This window comes from Sapajus apella, unplaced genomic scaffold (genome assembly GCF_009761245.1).
Source record: "Sapajus apella isolate SASKATOON/1434 unplaced genomic scaffold, GSC_monkey_1.0 scaffold1, whole genome shotgun sequence".
Classification (NCBI taxonomy): domain Eukaryota; kingdom Metazoa; phylum Chordata; class Mammalia; order Primates; family Cebidae; genus Sapajus; species Sapajus apella.
Window position 1 is genome coordinate 13161632 of NW_022436941.1, and position 26187 is coordinate 13187818.

Genomic DNA, 26187 nt, shown 5'->3' on the forward strand with positions numbered 1-26187 from the left:
CACATTGCCTGGAAGATGGTGCTCACATGGTAAGAGGTATTATTTGCTAGTATCTTTACCTTGATCACATCTTGCACCCTTCCATCCAGGGCTGCAATAACAGGTCCCGGTGATATGGTCGCAGGTGGAGTTGTTCAGACAGTCACATAACTGGCGACAGCCATAGCCATATGTTCCTGCAGGGCACTCTAGAGAAGGAAAGTCAAATGTAGCTTTGCAGCCTTGGAAATCTGGAGCAAGGCTGTCTCTGACTGCAAGCCTTGGACATCTCTAGATGAATCCTTTCAGGGGATTCCTGTTCAGGCTGACTTGTAACCCCTAGAATGTTCCAGAACTGGACAGCATTCCCGGAATCATGAGCACTCACAGTCCAGGTTGCACAGGGTTAGAGACAGGGCTGCTCAGCATTAGAGCTCCTGACGCTGTCAGCTGCCACATACCCACCTCTATGATATATGGAGAGTCTGTGATATTCTCATGAAACAGATGAAGATAATCACTAAGGGGAATTTGAGATAAGTCTACCAGGCAAAACTGTGGGCCTATACTGAAAAGCATAAACTAAAGATAAACTAAAATATGTCCTTGAGAACATATATACTTTACTGTAGGCTCAGGGATCTTCGTAAATGCACATTCTCAATGGAATTAGCCAGGAATAGAAGAGGCAGACAAATTTTGTTGATTTTCTAGGTAAGTGCCTTATTTGCTACGGAATGGTTAAAACTCTGGATTTGCAGGTTGACGTCTTAAAGACAAAAATAATGGGATTTTTATGATATGGTCTTAATAAGAATTAGGCATGAATTTCAAAGAATAGTGTAAGCATGTTAAATCTAAAAATCATGACAAAATATTGATGCTTTTCATAAAGTGAGCAGCAGGGGGCAATGTGCTATTATTATTAGAATACTCTGTCAAACACAGGGTTTCTGTTTACAAATAATCATTGGGAGAAGTCTCCAAAATAGGGACACTTTAATTTGCTGTTGAGAGTAATCATGGAAGCACTTCAGAGGTTTCTATTTAACAAGATCCTAACCAGTCATCTGTCATTCAAGTAAAATTTTGAGCCTCTTCTGGTTTCCATGCATATGCTTAGACATTTATACACAGACACACAATACTTGTATGCACAAAAGAGGTGTGTATGCAACCGTGACACTCAGTCAGGATCTGTTTCATGACTCATTGAAACAGTGATGCAAAACTAAAATTGGGTTGTCTCTGTCTTGAGCTGATTCCTGGATGTCACTTTTGTTATGTTTGCTAGAAAGAGGATATGCAAAAATACCCTAGGGTTTAGCATGTAATAATGAAGCAACCAGGTTCAAAGTGGCTCTGTGAGGTGCCAGTGGAGTGGAATGGGGAGGGATGCTTTATTGCCAGAGTCCTGCTATCCTGATCAACCTTTCCAGGCCTCACTGCTCCTGTGGCCATCATCTTGGCAGATCCTTCCCAAGAGTACAAACTGGTGAACAGAAATTGCTCTTCACCTTTTCCTGCTTAAAAGGTTTTATCATAATAAATTGGGTCCAATATAGCCCTAAGCCCTTATTTATTTATTTATTTATTTATTATTTTTTTGAGACAGAGTCTCTCTCTGTCACCAGGCGCCAGGCTGGAGTGCGGTGGTGCGATCTAGGCTCACTGCAACCTCCGCCTCCCGGGTTCAAGCAATTCTCCTGCCTTAGCCTCCCAAGTAGCGGGGACTACAGGCACGCGCCACCATACCCAGCTAATTATTGTATTTTTAGTAGAGACAGGGTTTCACCATGTTGGCCAGGATGGTCTCAATCTCCTGACCTCGTGATCCTCCCACCTTGCCCTCCCAAAATCCTGGGATTACAGGCAAGCCCTTATTTATCATAGACACTGAATGAAAGTCACAGGGGAAAGGAATAATAAGGAATTATTATTGCATATTGAAATACTCAATTTTATTAAGACTAATCTTCTTATAAGTTTGTGAGCAGATGCATAGATAGTGGGGTGGAAATAAAAAAATAAGGATGAGTACTTCCAAGAGCATATGGGGACTTAAAAAATAATTTAAGGCAGTATGTTGTCTTGAAGGTTGTGAAGACTAAGATGAGAAATTGTTAATGCAAACAGTATAAAAGTACTATCTAGAGAAGGTTGTCGAAAGGGTGGCAATGCTTGAAAGGATTTGTTCCCTCCTCAGCAACAGGGGTTGGTCCTGGGCCACCAGCCCTCCTCCCCACTGAATGTACTGTCCTCCAATGTGAGACCTGGGTCCTGCCCCTGCCATGAAGAAAGCTCACCTGGCTCTTTTAAAGCTCTGAGCAGCCACATTCCAAAAGTAAGAAGGAGAGGAAGGGAGAGCCCCAAAGAACAGAATGGAAAACTTGAATTCTGTCTTCATTCTTGTAATCACACCCCCTCCACCCAGAGCGCTGAATAGCCAGCGATGATCCCAGGGAGGTCCGACCTCTGGGAGGGGAAGTTAATCGTACTGAGAAGTAACCAGCCATCAGCTCAAACAACCTAAGAGTGGTGAATTCTGCCTTAACATTTCCAGGCATCTAGGAAATTTGACTCTAGAGGGAAAAAAATACTACCTCGTGATGTCATGCTCTCATACTTACTCTGCTCACAGTGCCGTCCCATGAACCCAGTGCGGCAAGTACACTGCCCAGAGATGTGGTCACAGTCAGCTCCGTTTTGACATTGACATATCAGCGCACAGTCTTTTCCATAAAACCCCAGAGGACATCCTGTGGGAGGAGGGAGGACATCAGGAGTCAAGAGGCTGCTGAAGGGAAACACCTGGAAGCTCGTGCCTCTAACATGTTTGTGTTTCCACGTGAAGGACCCTGAGCCATCAGCGAACACAGTGAATAGTACATATCTCAGCTTGCCACAAGAGCTTCCTTGAAGTCCCAAGATGGGCCTCTTGCAAGGAGGTTGTAATTCATAAGTAGAAGGCAAAAGAGTTCCATTCCTGTCACTGTAACCATCACTGGTACCCCTGGAGGCAAGACTAATGCCTTCTAACAAAACGTCCCTTCGACCCTGGAAGAATAGGACATTTCCTTTCATTCTTTCACATTTCTACTGCAATCCTGGACTAAAATTCCAATGGGCTGAGACGGGTACTCTATGTTAAAATTATCTGTATGCTTTTATTTGTAGTACAGAACGTCTCTATTGTCGCTACCAGCCTTGTCCACTGTTATTAACTTAGATAATATCAACTTCCCTAAAGAGGTGTACTAGAATGCTTACCTTAAAAAATAACTACACTTTACAGGTGCTTTGTAAAAAGCAATACGCCTTCACCCTACTGCATAATTTCCAATGCTTAGACCGGCGGGTTTCTTGAGCTAAAGACACCCCAAAATTCAGTTGGCTTACACAGGCTGGCAGCTGCCCTGCAAGAGTGCCTCAGGGATCTCTGGCATGATGAAAGCTTCAATACAGGCTGATTCAGTGGCTGTTTCCAAATATTACATATGCTTTTCATTTTCCCATTTTCTTATGAGACTTTCAGGAAGCAGAGGCAGTGCCCAGGTGCCAGTTCACACTGATGACCCTCTGCTGTCATACATTTATTTAGCACCTAACTACTCTGTGCCAGATTCTTTTCATGAATTCTCTTGTTTAATCTTTACAGCAGCCCAGAAATTCAGGGATGGATATTCCCATCCTGTAGACAGGAACTAAGCCCCAAGTACCCTAAGTCACACAGCTGGCAATTGGCAGAATGGCAGGGCCATGATTCAAATGCAGGGAGGTCTGGCTCCAGACCCCATGTTGTTCCCACTATATCATGTTACTTGCACTTAAAAAAGGGTTCTCTGAAGCAGGTTCTAATTTTAGAATTATAAATAATATCTTACAAGTACCTTTCACTAAGAAGTGAAACAATATTTATAGATATATGATCTCTGCAGAATATGCTTGGGCCAGCCTTCTTCCTTACCAATTATCCTTTTCAAATTTTGGTTCAAGGTTTACATTCTCTTTTAGAAAGTTTTGAAAGACTTTTTCAGCGTTTTCTTTAATTATGCACTCTAATTAGTATTAGGTAAGAATTGCCTAATTTTGGACCCATCTTTCCTCTTCAGCTTCTTGCTATTATTTTAAATTATCCACCATTATTAATACTTAATCATAACACATGCCTTCCTGTCTTGTCTCCTTTTTTCAACTGAAGGTAAGAGGGCAGAGAATCATCTTCCTTCCCCAATGATGCTCAGCTTTGGAGTACTTTGCACATTATATCCTATCACACTAAAAGCCTCATGGAAGAAAAAATGGTTAGGATGCTGTGCGATACAAAATGGAGAAAATAACTAGAGCAGTGGCTCTCAAAGCGTGACCCCAAGCTGGCTTTACTACCAGTTGACAAAAATCAGAATTCTCAGGTCCCAGCCCAGACCCACTGCTTCTGGCTCTCTGGGGATGGGACCAGCTTCTGTGTTTGTTGGGTCCTCCAGGTGACTCTGAAGCTTGCTACAGTTTGAAAACCACAGAACTCCATCTTTTCCAAGAGCTCACATTAAATCAGGCAGTGAGGCTTGTTGTCTTCACTACCTTTCTAATCTCTATACTTATCCTAACTTTTGTGCTGTTAAAATAAAGGATTGATCATTATAAATACTGTTTAAAGGAGAGAAGAGAAAGAAACTGTACACCATTACAGCATTGCTCCATCTCAGTGTCCTGATAGAACCTAGAGACAGAATACTTGGAATGCAGTAGCTCTCAATCACTTAGAGAAATTTAGATGTCTAGAGGTCATTAGGAGAGTGAAGTACTCCAACCTCAGGGACCCTTGGTGAGCTCCAGTCATGTATGCGGAGGCTGAGGCTATTTCCTCCTTGGAGGAGTCTCCCCTTGGTGAGCCTCAGAGGGCTTGTCACTTACTCTGAGTGCAGTAGAGCCCCGTCCAGCCAGGAGTGCATTTACATTCCCCATCGTAGGCGCTGCAGAAAGCTCCATTGTGGCAATTGCACGTGTGTATGCAGTTTGGGCCCCAGTGGGCAGGTGGACATGCTGAAATTACAGGTGTGGAGAGGTCCATCAGAGTTCTGAGGCCAATACCAAGTAGGGAGAATTCCATCCAACCCTACAGATCTCCTTGCATGTGAGAGGTTAGCAGGGTACGTCAGGACTAAGAAAGCACGCTGCTCTGAATTCTGCACTAAATCCCAGATGGCCTCCGAGCTCAACAGCAATGACTGTCATTACTGACATACATACTCACTCACAACTGCAGACTGAGGTGGCTGGGACAAAATCACCTCAAGTTTACAGATTCAGTTACTAAACAAACACCCATTCAGCACCTATTATGTACCCAACACTGTTCCAGGCACACAGGAGATAGCAGAGGATAAGACAAAGTCCAAGCCATCCTCTGGAAGCTTGTATTTTGGTAGCAGAGGCAGGCAAATCAACCAACCAACAAAATGAAAAATCGGTGGGGGTAAGTACTATGAAAAAAACATAAGGAAGATATGGAAGACAATCATTTTGGGAGCTACTCCTTTGAGGAAGGCCTAAGGAGAGGACACTGGACCAGAGATAAGGTGTGAAACATGACTTTACTCAAGAGAGGTTAAAGGACCCAAGGCCATGTAGCTCATGCTTACAAATTCTCAATCCTGTACTCTTCAGCCTACTCTAGACTTGACACTTTAGGCTCCTGTTAAATATTGAGGTTTCGGCTGGGTGCGATGGTTCACACCTGTAATCCCAGTACTTTGGGAGGCTGAGGCAGGTGGATCACCTGAGGTTGGGAGTTCAAGACAAGCCTGACCAGCATGGAGAAAGCCCATTTCCAACAAATACAAAATTAGCCAGGTGTGGCAGTGCATGCCTGTAATCTCAGCTACTTGGGAGGCTGAGGCAAGAAAATTGCTTGAACCTGGGAGGTAGAGGTTGCAGTGAGCCGAGATTGTGCCACTGCACTCCAGCCTGGGCAATAAGAGCAAAACTCCATCTCAAAAAAAAAAATGTATATATATATGTGTGTGTGTATATATATATATATATATATATATATATATAGAGAGAGAGAGAGAGAGAGAGAGAGAGAGACAGAGAGAGGTTCCCAGTGGCATGTAAAAATTGGTTTACTTGTAAAAACTCTTAATTGGAAGATGTAGAAAATAATACAACTAAATAATTCGGGGTCACTGCCGATTAAAGAGCCATCAGAAAAATCAGATAAACTCTCTGTGAAATAATAACATAAGATCATGGGGTAAAATAATTTCATTGACAGAAAATACTTTTTATTCATATTAATACTTCAGGAACATAACTGCATAAAAGGAGGACTGCCTATAATTTCTATATGGCTATCCAGTAGGGAATGTGGACCAGTAAAGACAATCAATAATACATATGAAATAATTCTTAAAATGAAAAAAATTCTTCCATAATTGTGTGCACCATTTTTGTCTAAGAGCAAGGGGAAAATACTAGGTGACACTTGAGGTCTCTAGTGAACATTAGAACAAATTTTCTAAGTACAACGCCCTCATTTTACAGATGAAGAAACTGAGGCCCACAAAACGTTAATAGTGACTCAAACAAGGTCACACAGATTAATAATAATATTTGTTCTTTGTTAGGCAAAACCAGCTTCTCTCTTTTAAAGCCACAGCACGACTCAGTAAAAACTATTGAAGCGTCTAACCCATGTGATGCTCAGTGAAGCACCCTTTACCTAAAACAACCCATTCCTTAGATGATACTTAACCAGCTTTTGTAAACCCATTTATGTCCATGACATATTTTTCTGAAGTAACCCACTGCCATTAGGCTGTTCTCCCTATATTTGTTATGATCACAGAATGGGAATAAGGATTACGCAACTTAATATTCCTAAAAGGTAAATATATAGATAGGGCTCTAAAAATCATTTTCCCAAGAACACCTGCCCCTTTAAATGTACGCCTTTAAGTTTTCAAAGTCTCTGTTTTCACCATGAAGGACTTTGCTCTCTTTAGACAGGCTCATAATCAGCCAAGAAGAAATATTAAGATGATTCTGTAGAGTCCATAAGGGAATCAATGAAATCAATGATCCCCAGGAGAAGCAAAGGCTCTTGCCAAATAAATCAGCTTCCTGTGGAGTGATTAAGGGAGGAGGCAACACTATAGTCTCCATTCATAGCTGTGTTTCTATTTCTGTTCCTTTCAGCACATTTCTCCTCCAAATAAGGAAGGGAAGAACTTCCAAAATAAAGACTACTTTTTAAAGGAACAATATAAATCAATCATTTTATGACAACGATATTGGATCTTTTACTCTTCTCAAATCCTGTTTTTCAGTATGTATTTATCAATCTGTCCATATGCCCAACCATTAGTCAGAGCCCTTGCAACACATGTAGAGTTAAACAGACTGATTTCTTCTCAAGTGATGCCCACAGAATGGAGTGAACACATATCAAATAACACTTCTTTTACTAAAGAGCTACACTTCTGAGATTTATTAGCTCTCCTCCCTTATTCCTAAAAATGGGGCACAGCCTGGGCTACTTATGGAAAAAATTAACATTCAGAAAAAAATCTTCCAGCAAAAAACATATTGCTTATCAATTCCTATTTGCAGGTTGATTGAAACTGTGAAGTTTGAATTAAATCATCAATAAACACCATGTAAAATGACTGGACAGTCATTCTTTCATTTCTCTATGTGCATCATGGAGGGATTCAATATAAACAGAGTGTTTCATAAAATTTATAATGAATGAAACCAGATTACCCCATGTATATGCTATTCCTTGGTCAAAAGTTGAATACTTTTAGAAGTTGCACTGGCCCTTTCAAAACCTTCATGAATGACTTATAGTTAATGTCATTTTTTTCATGACATGCATACTCTAAGAGTCATCTATATAGTCCCTTATAGAGTCATACAACTCCTGTCTGAAATCCAGTGGTGTGGAAGGCACTTGGGAGAAGCCAAGGTGAAGATAAGCATATTAGGTGGGCAGTCAACTCAGGATCCCAATAGGTTTCTAAGGCTCACGTCATTTAACTCCATTTCTTTCTTTCTCTGTATTTATTTCAATGGATGACGAATCACTGAAAAGTGGATAAGCAAAATGTTACATATTTAGGTTCTTTCCAAGACATTATTTGGATTTAAATATAGGACCATTGCATAAAGCTGTTAATGGAAAAAAAAAAAGCATGTGTAGAATGTGTCTTATAGTTAGTCATATATTATTTCTTGATTATATAAAAACACTCATACTTCAATCCTAAAGAATCTAAAAAAAAAAGAATGATTGATTAATTGTTCTCAAATGAGACTTACGTTGAGAGCAGTCACTGCCGATCCAACCCGGGTAACACTGACACGATCTGTCAATGGGGTTACAGGTTCCATTGTTGGTGCAGCTACAAATTCCTGCACAGTTCTTCCCAAATCTGCCACTGGGACACACTGCGAATAAGCTATAGGTCAGTAACTCACAATCACAACCCGCCTCACAGAATCTTAGAATCTTAGCACAGGAAATGACTTTAAAGGTCACAGGCCCAGCTGCTCATTTGGTAGCTCTATCTGTGCTCAACAGCATCCCTTATCCTGAATGGGGTCATTTTTACAAATCCATGAAGCCAAAGACTCTCATGTAGGCATCACAAACCGGGAGACGTCATTGCACTTCTAGAAATCAAGACTTCTTGCTCTGGGAGTCAAAATCCTTCCTCATATTGATTTTTTATGGGAGACCGTGTCCAGCTAAAACTGAAGAGTAGCACAACTCAGGGAATAAAAAGGTTTTGCTGGAGTGGAAAACCAGCTTTTCCAAAGCTCAAAGTCCTATCTTAGAAGCTGCAGATACAGCACCGTAGAAGGTATTCCTAGCAGACAGCTGAACATGGCCCTCAGGAAGACCAAGGGGAGGCCTGAGGACTGACTCTCCGGGGTGCTCATCACCACCCAACTGTCCCAGATGCTTCCTGCCTTACCTTCATTGCAGAGGGCGCCTGTGAAGCCAGGCAAGCAGTCACACAGGCCAGTGATGTGGTGGCAGGGCCCGCTGCTGTGAACACACTGTGGACATGTCTGGCTGCAGCGATGCCCATAAAAACCGGGGGAGCAGACTGAAAATAGAAGGGAAATCGGCAGTTGTCTTTCTGAGATGCAGTTATCTTTCTCTCGCATTCCACATGGGGATCTAGTTAAAGTTTTATAGGTTAAAAAACAAAATCTTAAAGAAAAGTAAAAAAGATACTAAGAATTTTCCAAGTAGAAAACAGGAACAATGAAGGAACAAAGGAACCCTTTAATGAAGAAAAGAAGCCACTGAACTCTGAATTTCTTGAAGGAAGTAAATGTCTTAGTCTTCTTTATTTTCCCATTTAAGGCCCCAATTAGCTCAAGGCTTGGCATAAAGCAGGGGCTCAAGGAATTTTCATTGAATAAATAAAGAGATAAAAAAATTTGAAATACTAATAAGTCTCAAATAAGTCCTCTCAAACCATTTGTTAATCTTATATTCTTTAAGAGTCATTACCGGTAATAAATAGATCGACAGTCAAAATTTGAAGATTTTGCCTCCTCAAAATGGTCCAGGTTAACGACTGTCATCGAAAGTGTTTAAACGAAATGCTACATACTTAGGTTCTTGCCAAGATATTATTCAGATTTAAATATAGGATAACTGCACAGAATTCTTATGGGGAAAAAGGCAATTTTAAAAATTAGAACAGTATAACATAATTAGTGACATATTCTTTTTTTGATTGCAATTACCAAAAATCTTATTGATCCTTCTCTAACTTAAAAGTCTTGAGAACCAACGTCAACAGCCTCCTTTTTTAACTTTGCAATTCCACTTTCCCCATAGCACTGATTTTAAGACTACTAGCAGGATAAATGATTTGCCTCAAGGTTTGGCTGATGTTGACGTCTGGTAATTGAGGTAAGGACAATGCCAAATTGCTGAATAAAATATTTACAGGTCAATGAATTTCTAGAACACCATTTGCAAGCTTTCGGAAAGCATGAAGGAATATATCCTGGGTTGTGCCAATGAGGCAATGTAGTAATTACTGAGAAGAAATGGTTAAATCCCCATCTGTTAGGTTAGTTCCGAAGGCTGGAAAGAATGAAGCTCTTAGAGAAGTGCTTTCTAGTAGTTCTGCAAAGGACAAGTGAATATTACACTCTCTTCTGCCTTCAAGTCCAACAGGACATCACTATAAACTTAGAGGTGGAACAGAGATCATTATTCTGTACATGGTACCCAGGGAAGGGAAGGTGGAAATTACTGCCTAATGAGACACTTACTCCTCTGACAAGTGGTGCCTCGGAAGCCTGGTGCACACTCGCAGATGCCATCGTCAGGGGAGCATGAAGCCCCATTTTTACAGTAGCAGGGCAGGGAGCAGTTGGGGCCCCAGCGTCCCTCAGCACACACGCTATCACAGTGGACACCTGAAACAATGCACATGGGGCAAGGCTGAGTGAGAGGCAGTGTGGAGCTTCTGCAGATGCTAATTCCAAGATGAGGACTAAGTTCACGGTGTTAAACCCAAGGATCAAGAGCAGCAATGAGTAGAGAGTTATCATCTTGTAAATATCAATACACAGTATCATCATAACGTTAAAATAATACCCAGAATGATTTTCTATGGAGTCATGAAGAAGGAATAACACACCTTTTGTTATATTGATTTTTCTTCTTCAGGATGAGGGAGCAAAGCGGAAGACCAAGGGCTCTGTCTATTGAAAGTAAAATTTATCAAAAATACAATATCTTTTAGCCCTAAGTGACTTCCTCCTCCTCCTGTTCTTTGTTTTCACAGAGAAATAAAATATAAAAGGATAAAACAATGCAGTTACATAAAATGTTTGCATAAAGAAAACCCTCCCCTAGATTAAACAAATAAACATCTTAAAATAACTTGATGGTGCATTGTGCAGAAGAGAAAAATGCACGGACATGTGCCAACAAATTCCTCCTTAAAAATCCAGTTTTACATTGGAGAGATATTGGCAGAATATCACAACCAACATTATTTGTAGCTGTTGTCTATGCTATGGATTATTATGAAACTGTATGCAGGTGTTTAACTCTCATTTTAAACACTGAGAAACTAGAATTAATAAACAAATGCCAAAAGTAAACATAAAGGACAGCCAAGGTTGCAAAAATAAAACTAAAACCAGGTTTTATTTGAGATAAATAAAAGTCTCCTCTGTATATTCGTATTGGAAATACAATAAGGGCCTCTTTCTTGCCAGAATTTCTCTTGACTTAAAGAAATCCTCTTCACATTGAAAGGCAATAAGTTATAATTAGTAGTGAACTGGCGGTTGCCACCCTCAGACCAAATGAAAACACATTAAGAGCAAGCACGCAAACCCTCCAGGATTCCAGAATACTAACAATCACCCAGCACCACGATGCTGAGACGGTCATGTCTTGTGTTATAATTTTGGCTTCTAAAATGATCAAGCAAAAAGTCACCACAGTCTCAACCTTAACGTGAAAGCAAACTCAAACTATAACATGAATGTTGCTAATTGGTATGCCATTTCCGGTGAACAGTAATTCTCCACTTTTTACTGCTCCTGGTTTTTTTTTTTTCCTTCTGAAAGTCTCCGGCATGGTAAAGGCTATTAAGTAGGCAAGAAAGCATGCAGACCTCATTGTGTCTAGCTTGAACCAACAGTAGACTTTTATTTCAGTTTGGACCTTGGGCTGGAGAAAGGAGACCAGGTCTCTGTTCATAAATCCAATTGGGGTTTAAAATTTTCCCATTGAATAAAGTATGAAATTTGGGCCTACGATGTTGGTTTTTTTCTTGCAATCATGAATATATCCTTTTTTTTTTTTTCTTTCAAATCTCTTTTAAAAAACAGATGAAATTGCAAACTCTGCCCTCCCAAAATGTGACACATCAGCCACAGAATCCTACCTGGAATTTTTATCCACACCTACGCTGGGCAGAAGCATCAAGCATATTAAGCAGTAAATCACTTCAAAACAAGGCTGCAAACCTAAACTTCGTTTTGTGAATTTAAAAGAAAGTACCAACAAGGGTAACCTGCTGAAGGCTTCATTCTCAGTTCAAATTCAGGTCCTAGATGCTGACTGTGAGCCAAAACTCCTGCTTAACCACAGCCAAGATGGGGACACCTGCTTATTACAGAAACTCAGATAACCAACCCAGGGCATTTTGGTGTGGAGCCATAGAGGCAAATCCCAATGAACATTTTGAAGAAGTGGAAGCTGAGTAATTATCTGGTTAATCTGACTGATCATCATCCTGAAAAATTAGTCCTGATTTTTTATGCTTTTTTTGTTATGGTGGGGACTTGGGGTAGAGGGAAGATTTAGCCATTTATAATGACTTAGTTCATCAACTACTTGCCAGATCACTACTTCAAATTACACTTAATAAATTCAGTTAAGATAGAAGGGAGTACACTTTAGGTCAAAAGTATATGCTACTTTTTTATATTATAGATTATCATGATTTATGTATAGCTTAGCACATTCTCAATCAGAGCATGTTAAGAAAAATGACTACAGGCCAGATAGGCAAATCTGAATAAAGATATCCTTTCTTTCATAACTGATTCCTCTTCCTTTAATAGGTTTGTTCAGCTGATTAGCCTAGCCATCAGTCATAATCAACTATATCCTCGTAATGTTCTTATAAGTAACAAGGCCCACCCTATATCAAGAAGATCCACTGCAGAGATAAGCTTGTTTCACAGGATTTACCCATTATTTCATGTCCAGAGAATTATAGCAAATTCTATAGATAATTGATCAAACCTTCTGTATCCAATCATATAAGCATCTTTCAACAGACCCAAGCTTACTTGAAAATAACTTTTCTTGTAGGATTGCAAGAAAATCTATCCTTTGAATATAAATTATAAAAATTCTATTACCAACTCCCTCTTAAAATTCAAGCCCTTTTATTTTACTCTATCATCAGTAAAAAATGAGTCAGCATTTTGCAGAGATGCCTAATCTATGTGAAGATAAATATCAAGTATGTCTCGGTTAGGGGACAATTCCAGGAAAATGTATGGAGTTGTCTTTCCTCCTCTTGCTGCACCTTCTTTTCCTGCTGCTGCTTCTCTCCTTCTGGTCCTCTGTGCCCTCCTGGTTATTTTTCCCTTCATCTTACAGTCAGAAATAGACAAGATACATTTATTATTGCTGAGTCATACCTTAGCTGGAGAATGTTGATATTTTAAGAGAGCACACATTCTAAGAGCCTAAGAAATAAATATTCTAATTGTGGAATTTTAAGCAGTAAGTATCACAAAGAGAGTGTTGGGTAGATGTTTCTCTAAGTCGCACCTTATATATGTAACTGCTGAAGTGATTTCCATGTAAGGATAACCCTGCAATGAAACATTCTCCAGGATGAAGAGTTTTAAGTTTTGCTTTAACCACGATTTCTGGCTCTGTGTGTGTACGTGTGTATTATTTACGTTTACCTCCTCTTTTTTTTACTTTTGCCAAATTTGCTTGAGTCCTGTAAGACACCTTTTTGTTTCCTTGTTTGTCAAAGGCACAAAAGGAAACCCAACTCAACAAACATTCAAGGGATCTGGCCAGCTACTGGCTTGCTGGTGAGAAGTTTTCTTAAAAATGTAACTCCAGCTGGGCTCGGTGGCTCACGCCTGTAATCTCAGCACCTTGAGAGGCCGAAGCGGGCAGATCACAAGGTCAAGAGAGCAAGACCATCCTTGCCAACATAGTGAAATCCCGTCTCTACTAAGATACAAAAATTAGCTGGGCGTGGTGGTGTGCGCCTCTGGAGGCTGAGGCAGGAGAATTGCTTGAACCCGGAAGGTAGAGGCTGCAGTGAGCCGAGATCGAGACACTGCACCCCAGCCTGTCTCCTGGCAACAGAGCAAGACTCTTCCTCAAAAAAAAAAAAAAAAAAAAAATGTAACTCCAAGGTGATAATGACCACAGAAAAGGCACACCCTTCTCTGCCTGGGATCATGATCAGGAAAGGAGGTAGCTTATGAAGGGGGAAGAGGACTGCAGACTAAAGGAACAGTGGCTGCAAGACTCAAGACTCAGAGGCCGGAAGAAGTGTCTTTCCTTCGGGAATTGCAAGTGTTGGGTACAGCTGAAACTCATGCTGAGGAGAGCAAGTGAGGCATCTGGGCAGTCAAGCAGTGGCCACATTGCATTGAGCCAAGAGCGCCATGCTGTGGAGTGTAAACCTCCCCCTGGTGTTAATAGGGACCAAACGAACAATTTTAAGAAGGAAGGGGCGTAACTAAATTTGTGCTTTATCAGAGGGCAGAACATTGCCTGAAGATGTTGCGCCTGGGAAGAAAGAAAACCTGTCAGGTGCTCTTTTACCTGGGGAAACCCCATTTGGGGTTCCTCAAGTAAAAAAAATGATTAAAGTAGCAAGGCATGAAACTAAGTCAATGTTAGCTGAGATGCAGGGGAAGATGAATTCTGGAGAGTTATGGAAGAAATTCACATGCAGACTCCCCTCCAATGCTCCACCAAAGGTAATTAATTTCGGCAGCTCCCTGAGGGAGAGACATTGCCTGTTTTTGCACACCATAGCACGTAGTATGGGAGGTATTAAATAAATATTTGTTGAATAAATTGATAAGCATAGTTCCTCTTTCCTATGTGATATTCAGGACTACTTTCCAATGGATGAAGCAACCACATCATTCTTTGCTTCCCCAAATAAGTCTTCACTCAAACCAGGAAGCCCAAGATATTCATAGTTTGTGCACCAAAAATGGTGACCCTTCCCTGCTAAGGGGGTGGAGATGTCTTCCTTGTTTATTTTTGAGCAGATATATGTTTGGGGGCTCAGGTCTGTGTTTTTAAATGTAAACCCAGATTATTAGGCCATGAAAGAATTATGTGACATCTTAAAGAAATTCCTTCTGAAGTTTTAGCAAAAAACAAATTAAAACTTTAATATTACAGGAAATAACTTCCTAAAATATTGGGAAGAAGAGGGAAAATGGGAAGGAGGTAGGTTTAAATCTGCAGCCATCTCTGGTTCAACGGGAGCATTATTTCTGATAAATGTTCTAATGCTGATAAGGAGATTTGTAAGGGACTGTTTTTGCCAGGACTGTGGACAAAGAGTTCTTTGATAGCCTTCACGAGTTGCTAGGCAATGGCTGAATGATCGTGATAAACTTCAGCTAAGCAGCTCTAAAGAAATGTTCGTGCAATTAATGCCTGATGCATTATGCCAGCAGCCTCAATGTGAAATCAGCATTCACTGGGCATTTGTGATTGCATGAATGCAGTAAACAAATCATCTGGGGTGTCATTCTTTCCCCTCTCATAGACGTAACCCCAAATCCTTGTCTTACTTAATTGCTTATATTCCTTATGCCAGTATTCCAATATTTGGAGCATTAGTGAATGAAGGAAATGATTTTGATTCAATGTCTTGTTCCTGGGCAACGAGCTGTTAAACATATATTAGAACAAAGCGAGATATTTGTTAATAATAATTGGGCTTGGTAATTATAAGACGGAGGAACTACAGTATTTAGTCACAACACTTTTCTGCTTTTCTAATCCTTTGACCAACAAAGCAGTGGCATAGTGTAGTGTGGTGTAGTATAGAGAAGTTATTCACTGGTATATCCATCTCTGTTGACAGAGTGGCTGTCCTGATGCAATGTGAGCTTCTGCAGGATGGGAGTTGGCATCATTCATCTCCATGTTCCAGCTCGCAAGCATTATGGTTACAGAGAGCCTGGAGATACTCAACAAATGGCTGTTAAACCAAATCTTTCTATTTGGATACTACAGATTTTAAAGATCAGTAAAAAGGAATCTGCTTCATATAGATCAACCAAGTTGAAAGAAGTCCTGATAAGTCACATAAATCAGAGATGTTTGCCTTTGCAGTTGCAAGATAAAAAAAAAAAAAAAAAAAAAAACAAAAACCCAGAGATAATGGCCTGCCTTGGACTCAGATAAAAGCAAGCAGAAAGGATTGCTAGGCAGATCTTGGAGTTTTGGCTTTTTCTATGGCCTTTTTTTTTTGGCCGGGGGGTTGGGGGGGATGAGCACCTCCCTCCACCCTCATGTCAGGGGCCCAGCCTTCTGCTTTTATATGATCCCTTCCCTTGCACTTCATGTGTCAAGGAGTGCCTCCTGAGGGATTTCCAAATTGTTTCCAAATTTGTGTCAAAGGTGTTTTAGGGATGGGCAGAGGTTCCATACTCTTCCTCCTCCTCAGCCCCTTTCCAAATTCTCATTTAGTAGATGTGAGGTGGGGACTGGGAATATGCATGTTCAAAGAGTTCCCAGGTGATAGTGATCTTAGCCAGGGCTGGGAACGAGGCTAGAGACCGCACATGTTCCCAGTCAGCTGGAATGCAATCTTGATTAGCTGTAATGCTCAGCAAATGGGTGTTCTGGCTGACTGAAGTCAGAGCAGAAAAGAAGACATAAACTTCAGCCTGTTTCTGTAATTTTGGCAAAATACTTTATAAAGCACATCACTCCACTACTCTGGAAATATACATACATAAGTACACACACACACACTCATAATTATATTTCATTGACATCTGAAATTTCAGTGTGGGTGGATGTTGTGTGTGTGCATGCGTCTGTGTGCCAGAGGTGTAGGACAAGCAGCAAACAACACAGCCTAAATCCTGGATGGTATTTCATTGTCCCCCATTCTTCTACTGCAACCTGCCTCTTATTGGTAAAATAGTCTATTGGCTAAAAATGACAACACATTAAGGTTTTAAATAATCACGCTACAATAAAAGTGCATGCCTTTTCTTTTGAAAAAAATGGTATATTTCTTTTGGAAATAGGATCTAAAATGTCAAATGCAACTTTAATTTGGTTACTTTTCATAGCAGTATATTTTGAGGACTTATTTTATGACTGGGTGAAAAAGAACTATCAATTACAACAGAAATAAAAAAGCCTCAGTTCCTTTGAGAGCCTAGGCAGTCAAACACTACATAGTGGGTTGTAGTTATAAGAAATGGTGGATGTGAGTACGTGATAAGACATCTGGCCAACTTCCTTGGCATGTCACCTTAGGGTGAGACTTCCTCAATATAGTCATGTCAATTCCTTTGTAAAGAGGAACAAGGCCCTCCTGACCATTATCTCTGGCTCCAAATTTACCTGACCGCAATGTCCACAGTTGATGGAGGACTTAAGGCCATCTTGTTGATCTGGTCAGGGGAAGAGCCCTGGGTTCTGTGTCAGATTTCACAGATTTATTCATAAAAGCCTCACTACACACAAACCTCCTGCCCTACACACTGCTGCCCTGTCCAGGGATACTTAATATTTCACCTACAGCAATGTCAACAACAGGGATCAGAGGAAATAGAATTACTTGCTTCCCTAGGCTTATGTTTATTTTTCAGCCTTAAACCTGGTGTCTAAACGAAAAGCAAAACCTTCTTCATATTCAGAAATGTCCTTACAAGGTACTAACCCAAAATAATTTTATGGGTAAAAACTTATTAGTCTGTCCAGTGCAGACAATGAAATGATGTCCTTTGTAAATAATATACAGAAGTTGCTCTTTCCTTTAAAAAACTAAGCCAATTGTTTTTTGGTCCAATTGTAGGTATCTTTTGGAATTTCAGTAATTGTCTTTTCCTCTACATATGTTTTTTGTGTACAATGTATATTCTGTAAGTGTGGGGGATGACCTCATAGCAGGCTTAGATATTGACAGATGCTCACAGACCAACAGCCCACACAGAAGACCCAGAAATGAGACACTGGGGCAACTAAGCTGGCCTAGGAGCAATCATGACTGACAGGCCATGTGGCAGAGATGGTGGGCAACAAGCAATAGAGCAACATGAAGCAGTGGTCTTCCCTTTTAGAGAAGCAGGCCGGTCACAGATGGACAGAGGATTACAAGATTACATTGTGTGACAAGGCCACTGCATTCCCGTAGGAGCTTGATAGGTCTAAGGCCAGATGGCATAATTTGTCTTACCCCATGACCCAGACTGTGGAATGCAACTAACACATTTTCCGGCTGGCTCCAGGCCAAATCACAATTCTTGCTCTTCTTGTGTACACTAGAATGTGCCTTTCACGGACTGGTTCTAAATCATCAAAGCAGGTGGACACTTGAGCAGTGACTGTTGTGTTCGGGAACACCTCACATCCTTTCTACGTTCATAAGACAAAAGTAGATTTGGTGGAGTGTTGTACAAAACAAATGATGTGGTTCCCTCTGTTAGGAAAGTTCTGAATTTGCCAGAAGGTTAAAAATGTTATTTTGCTTCACTGTGGTCATTGAGAAATTAGTATCAATCGCTCCATTTGAGAACTTCAAGAATCCTAGTAAAGTCGCAAAATCTGGTTTGATCCCTAGTGTGATGCAGTTTTCACATTTGGGGATGAAGAGCCAAGCAGAAACATTGAAAGGCAGAATTTCCTGTTGTGAAGTCAGAGTTATGTCTGGTTTTGCAAGTCAAGATGTAACCACATGGTTAGGGAGGCCTTGTGTCTGTGGGTAGCTCATTAGCCACCATGGAAATGGAAAGCAAAACCACAATGAGATACCACCGAACACTGACTGGGATGGCTAGAATCAAAAAGTCAGATAAGAACAAGTGTTGGTGAGGATATGAATAAAATGGAACCCTCATACATTACTGGTGGGAATATATCATCCTAGAAGAACAACAATGTTTTTGCTCATGTTATTTGGAAGATGGCACTAAATATCTTAGCAAGTCTGTATAGCATGAATAAAAACTCCTTCTTTCAGGACCATTTTTAGCTTGATAAACTTCCTGGCTGAAACCATGAAGCCATACAAATAAGGAGAAACTCCTACCCTGTGGTTAGAGAATTTGTACTCAATCATGTTATGAATTTATCGTGACCCAAACATTATCATAAGAAAAAGAAAGTTTTAAAACTTTTACTTCTAGCAATGAAAATTTTAATATTTGCATATTAAGCATACAATAATATGCATATACATACTTGCCAATATTAATATGAGTATTTTTTTGCCTCACTAAGGTGACCCTTGTTTATTTTTAGGGTTTATTTCAATCATTCTTTCGTCAGTGCTCAAAATACACCACAGTGGTCTTGCTGAACTCTTCAGAACAATTCACATTTTCCCCGTCTTGCTGGCCTGAATTTTGACAGTTGGACCTTATGTGTAAGGTCAAGAGAACTGCCCCTGCACAAATCAACAAAACATCAGCCCTGGATTGCAGATTAAAGGTTTCAGTTTACTGGAAACTTTATCGAATTTTCATTTTTTTGGAAAAGTTGACTCGTGTGTGTTTCTGTGAAATAACAAGGAACAGCACTAGGTGTTAAGTTGGTGGGTTTCACCTTTCAATGAGCGGAGCTTGGCTCTCACCTGACCACCCTGGGAGGCAGCGGCAATGGCCCGTGGTAGGGTGGCAGCCATCGGCGTGGCTGCAGTCACAGCGCTCAGCACAGTTCAGCCCGTACGTGCCATCCTGCATGGAAGACAGCATCAAAGGTAGCAATGAGGGCCTGGGAAATTCCACGACAGGAGAGGAAAAGGCCATTTCGCATATAGTACCCTGCTGTCCCAAACACTTCTTAGAGGGACGCATCTTAATCACCTCTTTCTATGTCTTCTTAGTCCCCAGAATATCCGCTCCAGGAAATCAGGGTTTTAAAGTTACTCAAACCCCTGTTTATGCCTGACACAACGGTTGAGACACATAAATGGTGAAGCTAATCATGCCAACACACTGATATCTATATATGCAAATATATGTAAAAATGCCAAGTATTTAAAAGAAGTTTATCCTATAAGCTACAACTCATATTTTCTTTTGTTCCTAAAGGATTTTACAAAATAGATCAGTGTCCCCTATAATGCATTTGATTCTTTAGTGAAAAGAGAGAATGACCCACACAAAAATGATGCTGACCCACACAAAAATGCTCTAAAATTATACTTTTAAAACTATAATTTTATAATTTAAAATGTTTTAATCATAAACTAATTTTTAAAAATCATAGTTTTAATTGAATTTAAGTTCATTGCCATAAGTTGCCAATGAGATACAGGGTACTATCAAGAAAAATGAAGATTTTTTTTACTTTTTTCGAATTATTATCCTGCTTTTCAGGAAGAAGTCTAAGCCACACAAAGTATTCTGACTCACAATCCTAAGTATGAGTCAACACACCTGCTCACTCATCCTCTTCCAGATCTTTTATATTTTCACATGCACATCAGTGTGGATGGTCTGATGGAGACAAGACTCTTCAGGGACATGATCATTTTGCTTGTGAGGAAAGGATGGAAAGTTCAGCTCTTTCACCCCAGATCCTGAAAATTGAGGGAGGCACTGCATGCCTCCCAAGCACCACCCAAGCACTAAGAAAAACAGGGTGCAGAGTTACCATGGAGGAGGAACATAGGCACCAGCATAGACAGGTAGTGGGTGCTAGATGAATAATTATTTGTCTAGAACTTGTTAAAATAAGAAAAAGAAAATCATTTTTTAGGCTCCACCAATGGTTGATAGAGCTGCACAGGATTTAGCTTTGTCATGATATGAACCACTAAACCCTCAGCCTTCGCTGGTTGGCTAACTCCTCTAAGGTATGAAAAGCGATTGTGCCAGGGGTTTTGCTTTGTGTACAATCAGACAGGGAGTAAAAAGTGACCTCAAGCTCCTCCCCAAGTACTGATTAATTTCACTAGTCTGATGAGAGGCAGCAAAGCTGACAACTCTGGCCTAGGGGTTTGAAGGCATGGAATATCCATGAGTGGGATCCTCTCTACTTTGGGAAGTGGGTTGTACTTAGGAGGAAGCCCAGAGAGAGAAGAGCATTGTGGAAGGTCCTTCTCAAGGGGCCCGGTTCAGGGGGTTACACTGTTATCTTGCCGTCAAACGATGTCCTGGAGGCAGAGAACACACACCACAGAGAAAATGCCTAATGGCTCAGGAGAAAAGAATTGCCGTAGGAAGAGTGATGGAAAAGAACTATCAGCAGCTTACTCCAGAATGCACTTCCCATTTGCACTCCCTGACAGCCTGAAGTAGATGCAGTATGAGATTTCTAATGACATGTATCTCCAAAGTAGGTCAAGGGAATAGAGTGAGCTATAGAGACATCTTAGGAGGTTCTTATGGTTCCAGAGATACTTATGTTAAAAGATGCTGTTTCTAAACCTTTCAACACTTCCATGAGCATTTCTGTGAAATCAATCACCTCTCCTTTCAACTCCCTGCTACTTTCCACCCTAAAGGCAGGGGGATTTCCATGATAATGGAAACAAAATATTTGGAAAGTTGACAGGCATACATTGAGTGTTTGACCAGTGCCGTTCACTGGCTGCCACCAAGAGACGGGTGTTTAAGAAACAAAAAATAAAGGGTGGGGGTTGAGGAAACTGAGTAAGATGAAGGAAAAGAAGGAATAAATTCTCACAGAGCCTACCTAACCAGTTTCCATGTCTATCCCTTTTCCAATCCTATACCCAGTTTGAATCCAAACACCTCGGTTCTTTCAATAGTTACCAAAGTCTGGTTCACACTGAGCCACTTTAAGTCAGGAAAACTGCAAAAAGAAGCCAACTCTATGGCATCAACTCCTCGTAGGCATTTTCCATCAGGGCACTGATTCGCATACCTGGCAGTGAAGTTCGCATTTCTTCCCACGCCACCCAGGTGCACACGTGCAGGTTCCGTCCAGGGTGTTGCAGGCTCCCCCATTGAGGCACTGGCATGTTAAGTTACAGCCAAAGCCCCATGTGCCACTGGGACATCTGATGGAGCAGTCCACCCCGTGCCATCCTGTGCGACAAGAATGCCAGAGCAAGTGAGCCAATGAAGGTAGCAGGGAGCCTTGCTGACCCTTTCCAAGCCACGTTTCTCTTTAGAAACACCTTGGAGATGCACAACCGTGCCTCCCAGCCCCAGCCACAGCAGCAGACAGCATTGGTTCTGCCAAGTTAGGCCCCCATCAGAAATGAACAAAAGGCACCCCTGAGGACCCAAACAGCCATGTGTGCTGTGTGATCTGTTAGGGATGCCAACACTGTGAAATACTAGTAGGCTATTGAGGAAGAGATATAGAGTCAGAGCACCTTTAACAGGCAGTGATGCACACTGTGGAATCCTGAGTTTTGGTCAGATCAGGAAAGTGAAATATTTAGATGGAAGGGAGATGAAGGATTCTGCTTGAAAACACAATGCCATCTTTAAGGCAGAACCCCATTAACCAGCTACAGTGTGTATCCTGGATCCTGGAGGATGAACACATTCTGGTGCTCATATAAAGTTGGTGCTTGGCTGCGTTTCTTGTCATGACTCCAAGCCAGTCAATTTAGAAGCATCAACACATGTCTGCTTGTTTACTCTTCCTAAAAGTGCACAGACTCACAGACTTTTGGAGCTGGCAGTGACTTCAGAGATCATCTAACATGAGCCTCTTCCCTTGATTCAGAAAAGCATTCCAGGCCACAGTAGATGAGGGACTTGCAGAAGGCAGACACCGAATTTTGGTGCAACTGGAGCTAGAACCCTGGTTAAGGTTTCTTTCTTTTGTGTGTCTTTAGGAGATAACGTGACCAGGATCAAATTAAAGACTTATTTACCAATTCTTACCTGCCCTGCAAGTACAAGACCCGTCCACAGGAGAGCAGACTGCATCATTTTTACAGCCACAGCGAGAGGAACAGTTTATCCCATAGGTTCCCAGAGGGCATGGGGTAGAGCAGTCAATTCCCTAGACAGGCACAAGTAGTAAAATGCGTTCAATTTTGCCAGCTGAAATAAGGCCAACACAAATAAACAAAAATATATCTTGGCAATGCTAATTATACTTCCTCTCTAATTTTAACACACTATATATTTTTAAATTTGTTATAATGTCACCACTACACAAATTTTAGAAATTTAAGGACAATACTAGCTGGTCTATGTTTAGGATATATTATTAAATGGGATCCAAAAAAGCTTGCACCTACATTAGTTTGGCCTTCATAGCAGAACTAAAACAAAACAGCAATAAAATCCTTCGCCCTTGCTCAGACAAGTAGATATATAAAAATAAGCTGTATCTGTAAAATTACGCTCAATAAATAAACACCAATATGAACCATACATTTGATCTCAACCCTTCTGAGACATCCTTATATAATATGTAATATTTTTAGTGGGTAAAGCAAAGCAACAGAACGCATTCAGCCAGCAACATGATTCACTTTATCCGACAGGGAGCATTAAACATAGAATTAGGCTACCAAAGGTGACCGGAGGTCAGCTCCTTTCAAAACAGAAGGGACTATTAGGACAAAGCTAATTCAAGGGCTGAACCAAAGGTTATGACATAGGTTAGAAAACCCTATAAAGATCCTCGCAGCTCTGTGACTTTATGATTCACCAGTTCTACATTATGTGCTCTGGAATAATCATCAACATTCTTCATAGTTCAATGTTCTCTTTAAAATGGGAAGGAAGAGCTCAAGAACAACACATTCTCCTTTAAAGCAAAGATTCCTAGCCTATCACTATGAAATCTTAGAAGCTGTAAGAAAAATTCTGCTCTATTAGCATATAGGCATATTTATAGGGTCTGGATTTTCAAAGGGACCTAAAAACTTATGTACTGCTAACTACAGAATGTAAACACATTATAAATGCTAATTCGATGTGTCTTCAAATTTCATGGAATTAGAAACAAGAGCTGTCAACAATAACAGTAATCTACTTGGAAAAGTAACTTAATGTCACCTATAAAACACAATATAATAAATTACTTAAGGAATAATTATAGTATTTTATACTTTCTGACATATATTTATATTAAAAATTGATGCCACATTTATAGTTTTACCAGCTTTCCCAGTCATTATACTAAGGTAATTCCTTATATCTCTATTAGTATTTTTCTCCTCATTTTCTCTCTCTCAATGATGTGGATGACTTTAGCACACTCACTGTATTTCACCAAAGGTCATATAAATCACGATGTAAGATACCCCACATTGCTCCCCACTTCTTCCTCCAGAGCCCTAGTCACTCACTTTGAATCCTGGGGCACAGGTGCACTTTCCAGTCACACTGTCACAGTCTGCCCCATTTTGACAGCTGCAGATCTGCTGGCAAGCTTCCCCGTAGAATCCAGGAGAGCATGTCTCATTACAGTAGAGTCCTGACCAGCCCGGCTTGCAGGCACACTCTCCAGACATGGGGTGACAGCTGAGAGACATGGATGAAAGAAGCAAGTCACTTTGGGGTAAACATGACACCCAACTTCTGTGCAAATGTTGCTTTAGCAATGATCACTAAATGTGTGGGTAATCCCATGCACAATAATTCAAACTTCATTCCCAAGCTTGATTAGTTGAAACCTGATGGGTACTACAGAAATGTATGAAATCAGCATCATCTCTAGCAGGATGACTATTAAAACCACATCCTTTTGTCTGAAATTCTTTTTAATTCACTTAAATTGACCACACTAATTTTGTAAGAGGTCAACTCTATGAGAAGAGATAAAAAAAAATTCCATCCAGCAGACAATACCAAACCAGTTAACTAGTATGATGTCCCAGGAATACCAAAAGCAGTGGCCTCATCAGCCCGTTTCTCCTTTCAGTTCCCTCTACCTGGTAGCAAGCAGCTGTCTCCACCTGAAACAGCAGCCGCATTGGCCTGCCAGGCAACCAGCTGTTGCTCCATAGCAAATGGACATATCAGCTGTGCTGAAATGCACGCTGAGTTGACACAATGGGGCCCTCTGTGGCATGCTGGCTCAAAACACATGTGCTTCTCACCATGAGAAAATCTTAATAATCAAACTAGCTCTGCTGACAATTGGAAGACTATTTAAACATGGTCTTCCTCACCTGATACAGCTAAAACCCTCCCTTTAACTAGGGCCAACAACAAACACCTCTGTCGTACCAGACATTTGCTAAATGACCTCCCATCAGAGGACTGTTCATAGATTTTCAACTCTTGGCAAGAATGACCGCCTGAGAGGGATGAAGACTGAGGATGCAATCCCAGTTCTCCCACTACCTGGGTAGCCTCAGTGAAAGCATACAACCTCCCTGGGCCTGATGTCCTAGTCTGACATGTGAGGGTCTCAGTAGCCATGCCCCATAATCTCATAGCCTATATTCCTCCTCCTCCTTGTTCAGAAAATGTCTGTGGGTTGGATGATTTGGTGCTCATTTTCAGAATTTTATTTAAAAATACTTTTAGACCCCTGCTGCACCTTAGTGTTCATAGGCAAAGGCCTAGAAATTCACCAAACACTCAGAAAACATGGCATGAAGAATAACTAAGTACAGTTCTACATAAGAAGTGGTTTCTTGGGTATAGGTTTAGATTCACAAGACCAGGGCGTGAGTCTCAGATCTCCTTAGATCTACTTAGATCTATTCAAGTCTGCCTATCTTCTCTTATACTTGGGCCAATCACTTATCCTTGAGCAATCACCTGGCATCTCCATGACATCTCAAACTTAACATGTCAAAAATGAAGCCCTTGTTCTTCCCCCTCAGTATCTACCTCCAATTGTCCAAATTTCCCTAAATAGCACCACCAGTCACTTAGTTTATCTCGGAGTTATTCTTTTTTTCTCTCTTTTCATTTTTTCTTTTTCTCTTTTCTTTCTTTCTCTTTCTCTCTTTCTTCTTTCTTTCTTTCCTTCCTTTTTTTTTTTTTTTTTTAGATGGAATCTCTCTCTGTCACCCAGGCTGGAGTACAGTGGGGCAATCTCAGCTCACTACAACCTCTGTTGTTTCTCCTGACTCAGCCTCCAGACTAGCTGGGATTACAGGTGTGTGCCCCATGCCCAGCTAATTTTTGTATTTTTTTTAGTAGAGATGGAGTTTCATTTTGGCCAGGCTGGTCTCAAACTCCTGACGTCAAGTGATCTGCCCGCTTGGCCTCCCAAAGTGCTGGGATTATAAGTGTGAGTCACCGTGCCTGGCCTGGGAGTTATTCTTGATAACTCTTTCTGCCTCATCACTAGAATTTAACCATTCTAACTCCAAAATATATTCTGATTCATCCCCTCATCCTCACTGTCCTCATTCGGCTCCAGCCAATGCCATCTACCTCCTCACCTTCTGAAAGCCTTCCAACTGTGCTGCCTGCATCCACCCATGCCTTACCACCTAAAGAATAACTCATATCATTCTCCTTCTTAAACCTCAGCAAAGGCTCCCCACCACC

At 40.9% G+C, this 26187-nt stretch overlaps 1 protein-coding gene across 1 annotated transcript in view; it reads right to left on the bottom strand.

Moving 5' to 3' along the window:
• Positions 1–26187, bottom strand: part of MEGF10 (multiple EGF like domains 10) — a 169047-nt gene that overhangs the window by 19645 nt on the left and 123215 nt on the right. The window contains exons 10-19 of the mRNA XM_032263422.1: positions 24024–24198; positions 22603–22723; positions 21626–21789; positions 19365–19467; positions 10288–10434; positions 8964–9098; positions 8305–8433; positions 4894–5022; positions 2610–2738; positions 60–188 (exon numbers count right to left, since the gene is read on the bottom strand). Coding sequence (XP_032119313.1) covers positions 60–188; positions 2610–2738; positions 4894–5022; positions 8305–8433; positions 8964–9098; positions 10288–10434; positions 19365–19467; positions 21626–21789; positions 22603–22723; positions 24024–24198 — 1361 coding nt within the window. The remainder of the gene's footprint in view (positions 1–59; positions 189–2609; positions 2739–4893; positions 5023–8304; positions 8434–8963; positions 9099–10287; positions 10435–19364; positions 19468–21625; positions 21790–22602; positions 22724–24023; positions 24199–26187) is intronic.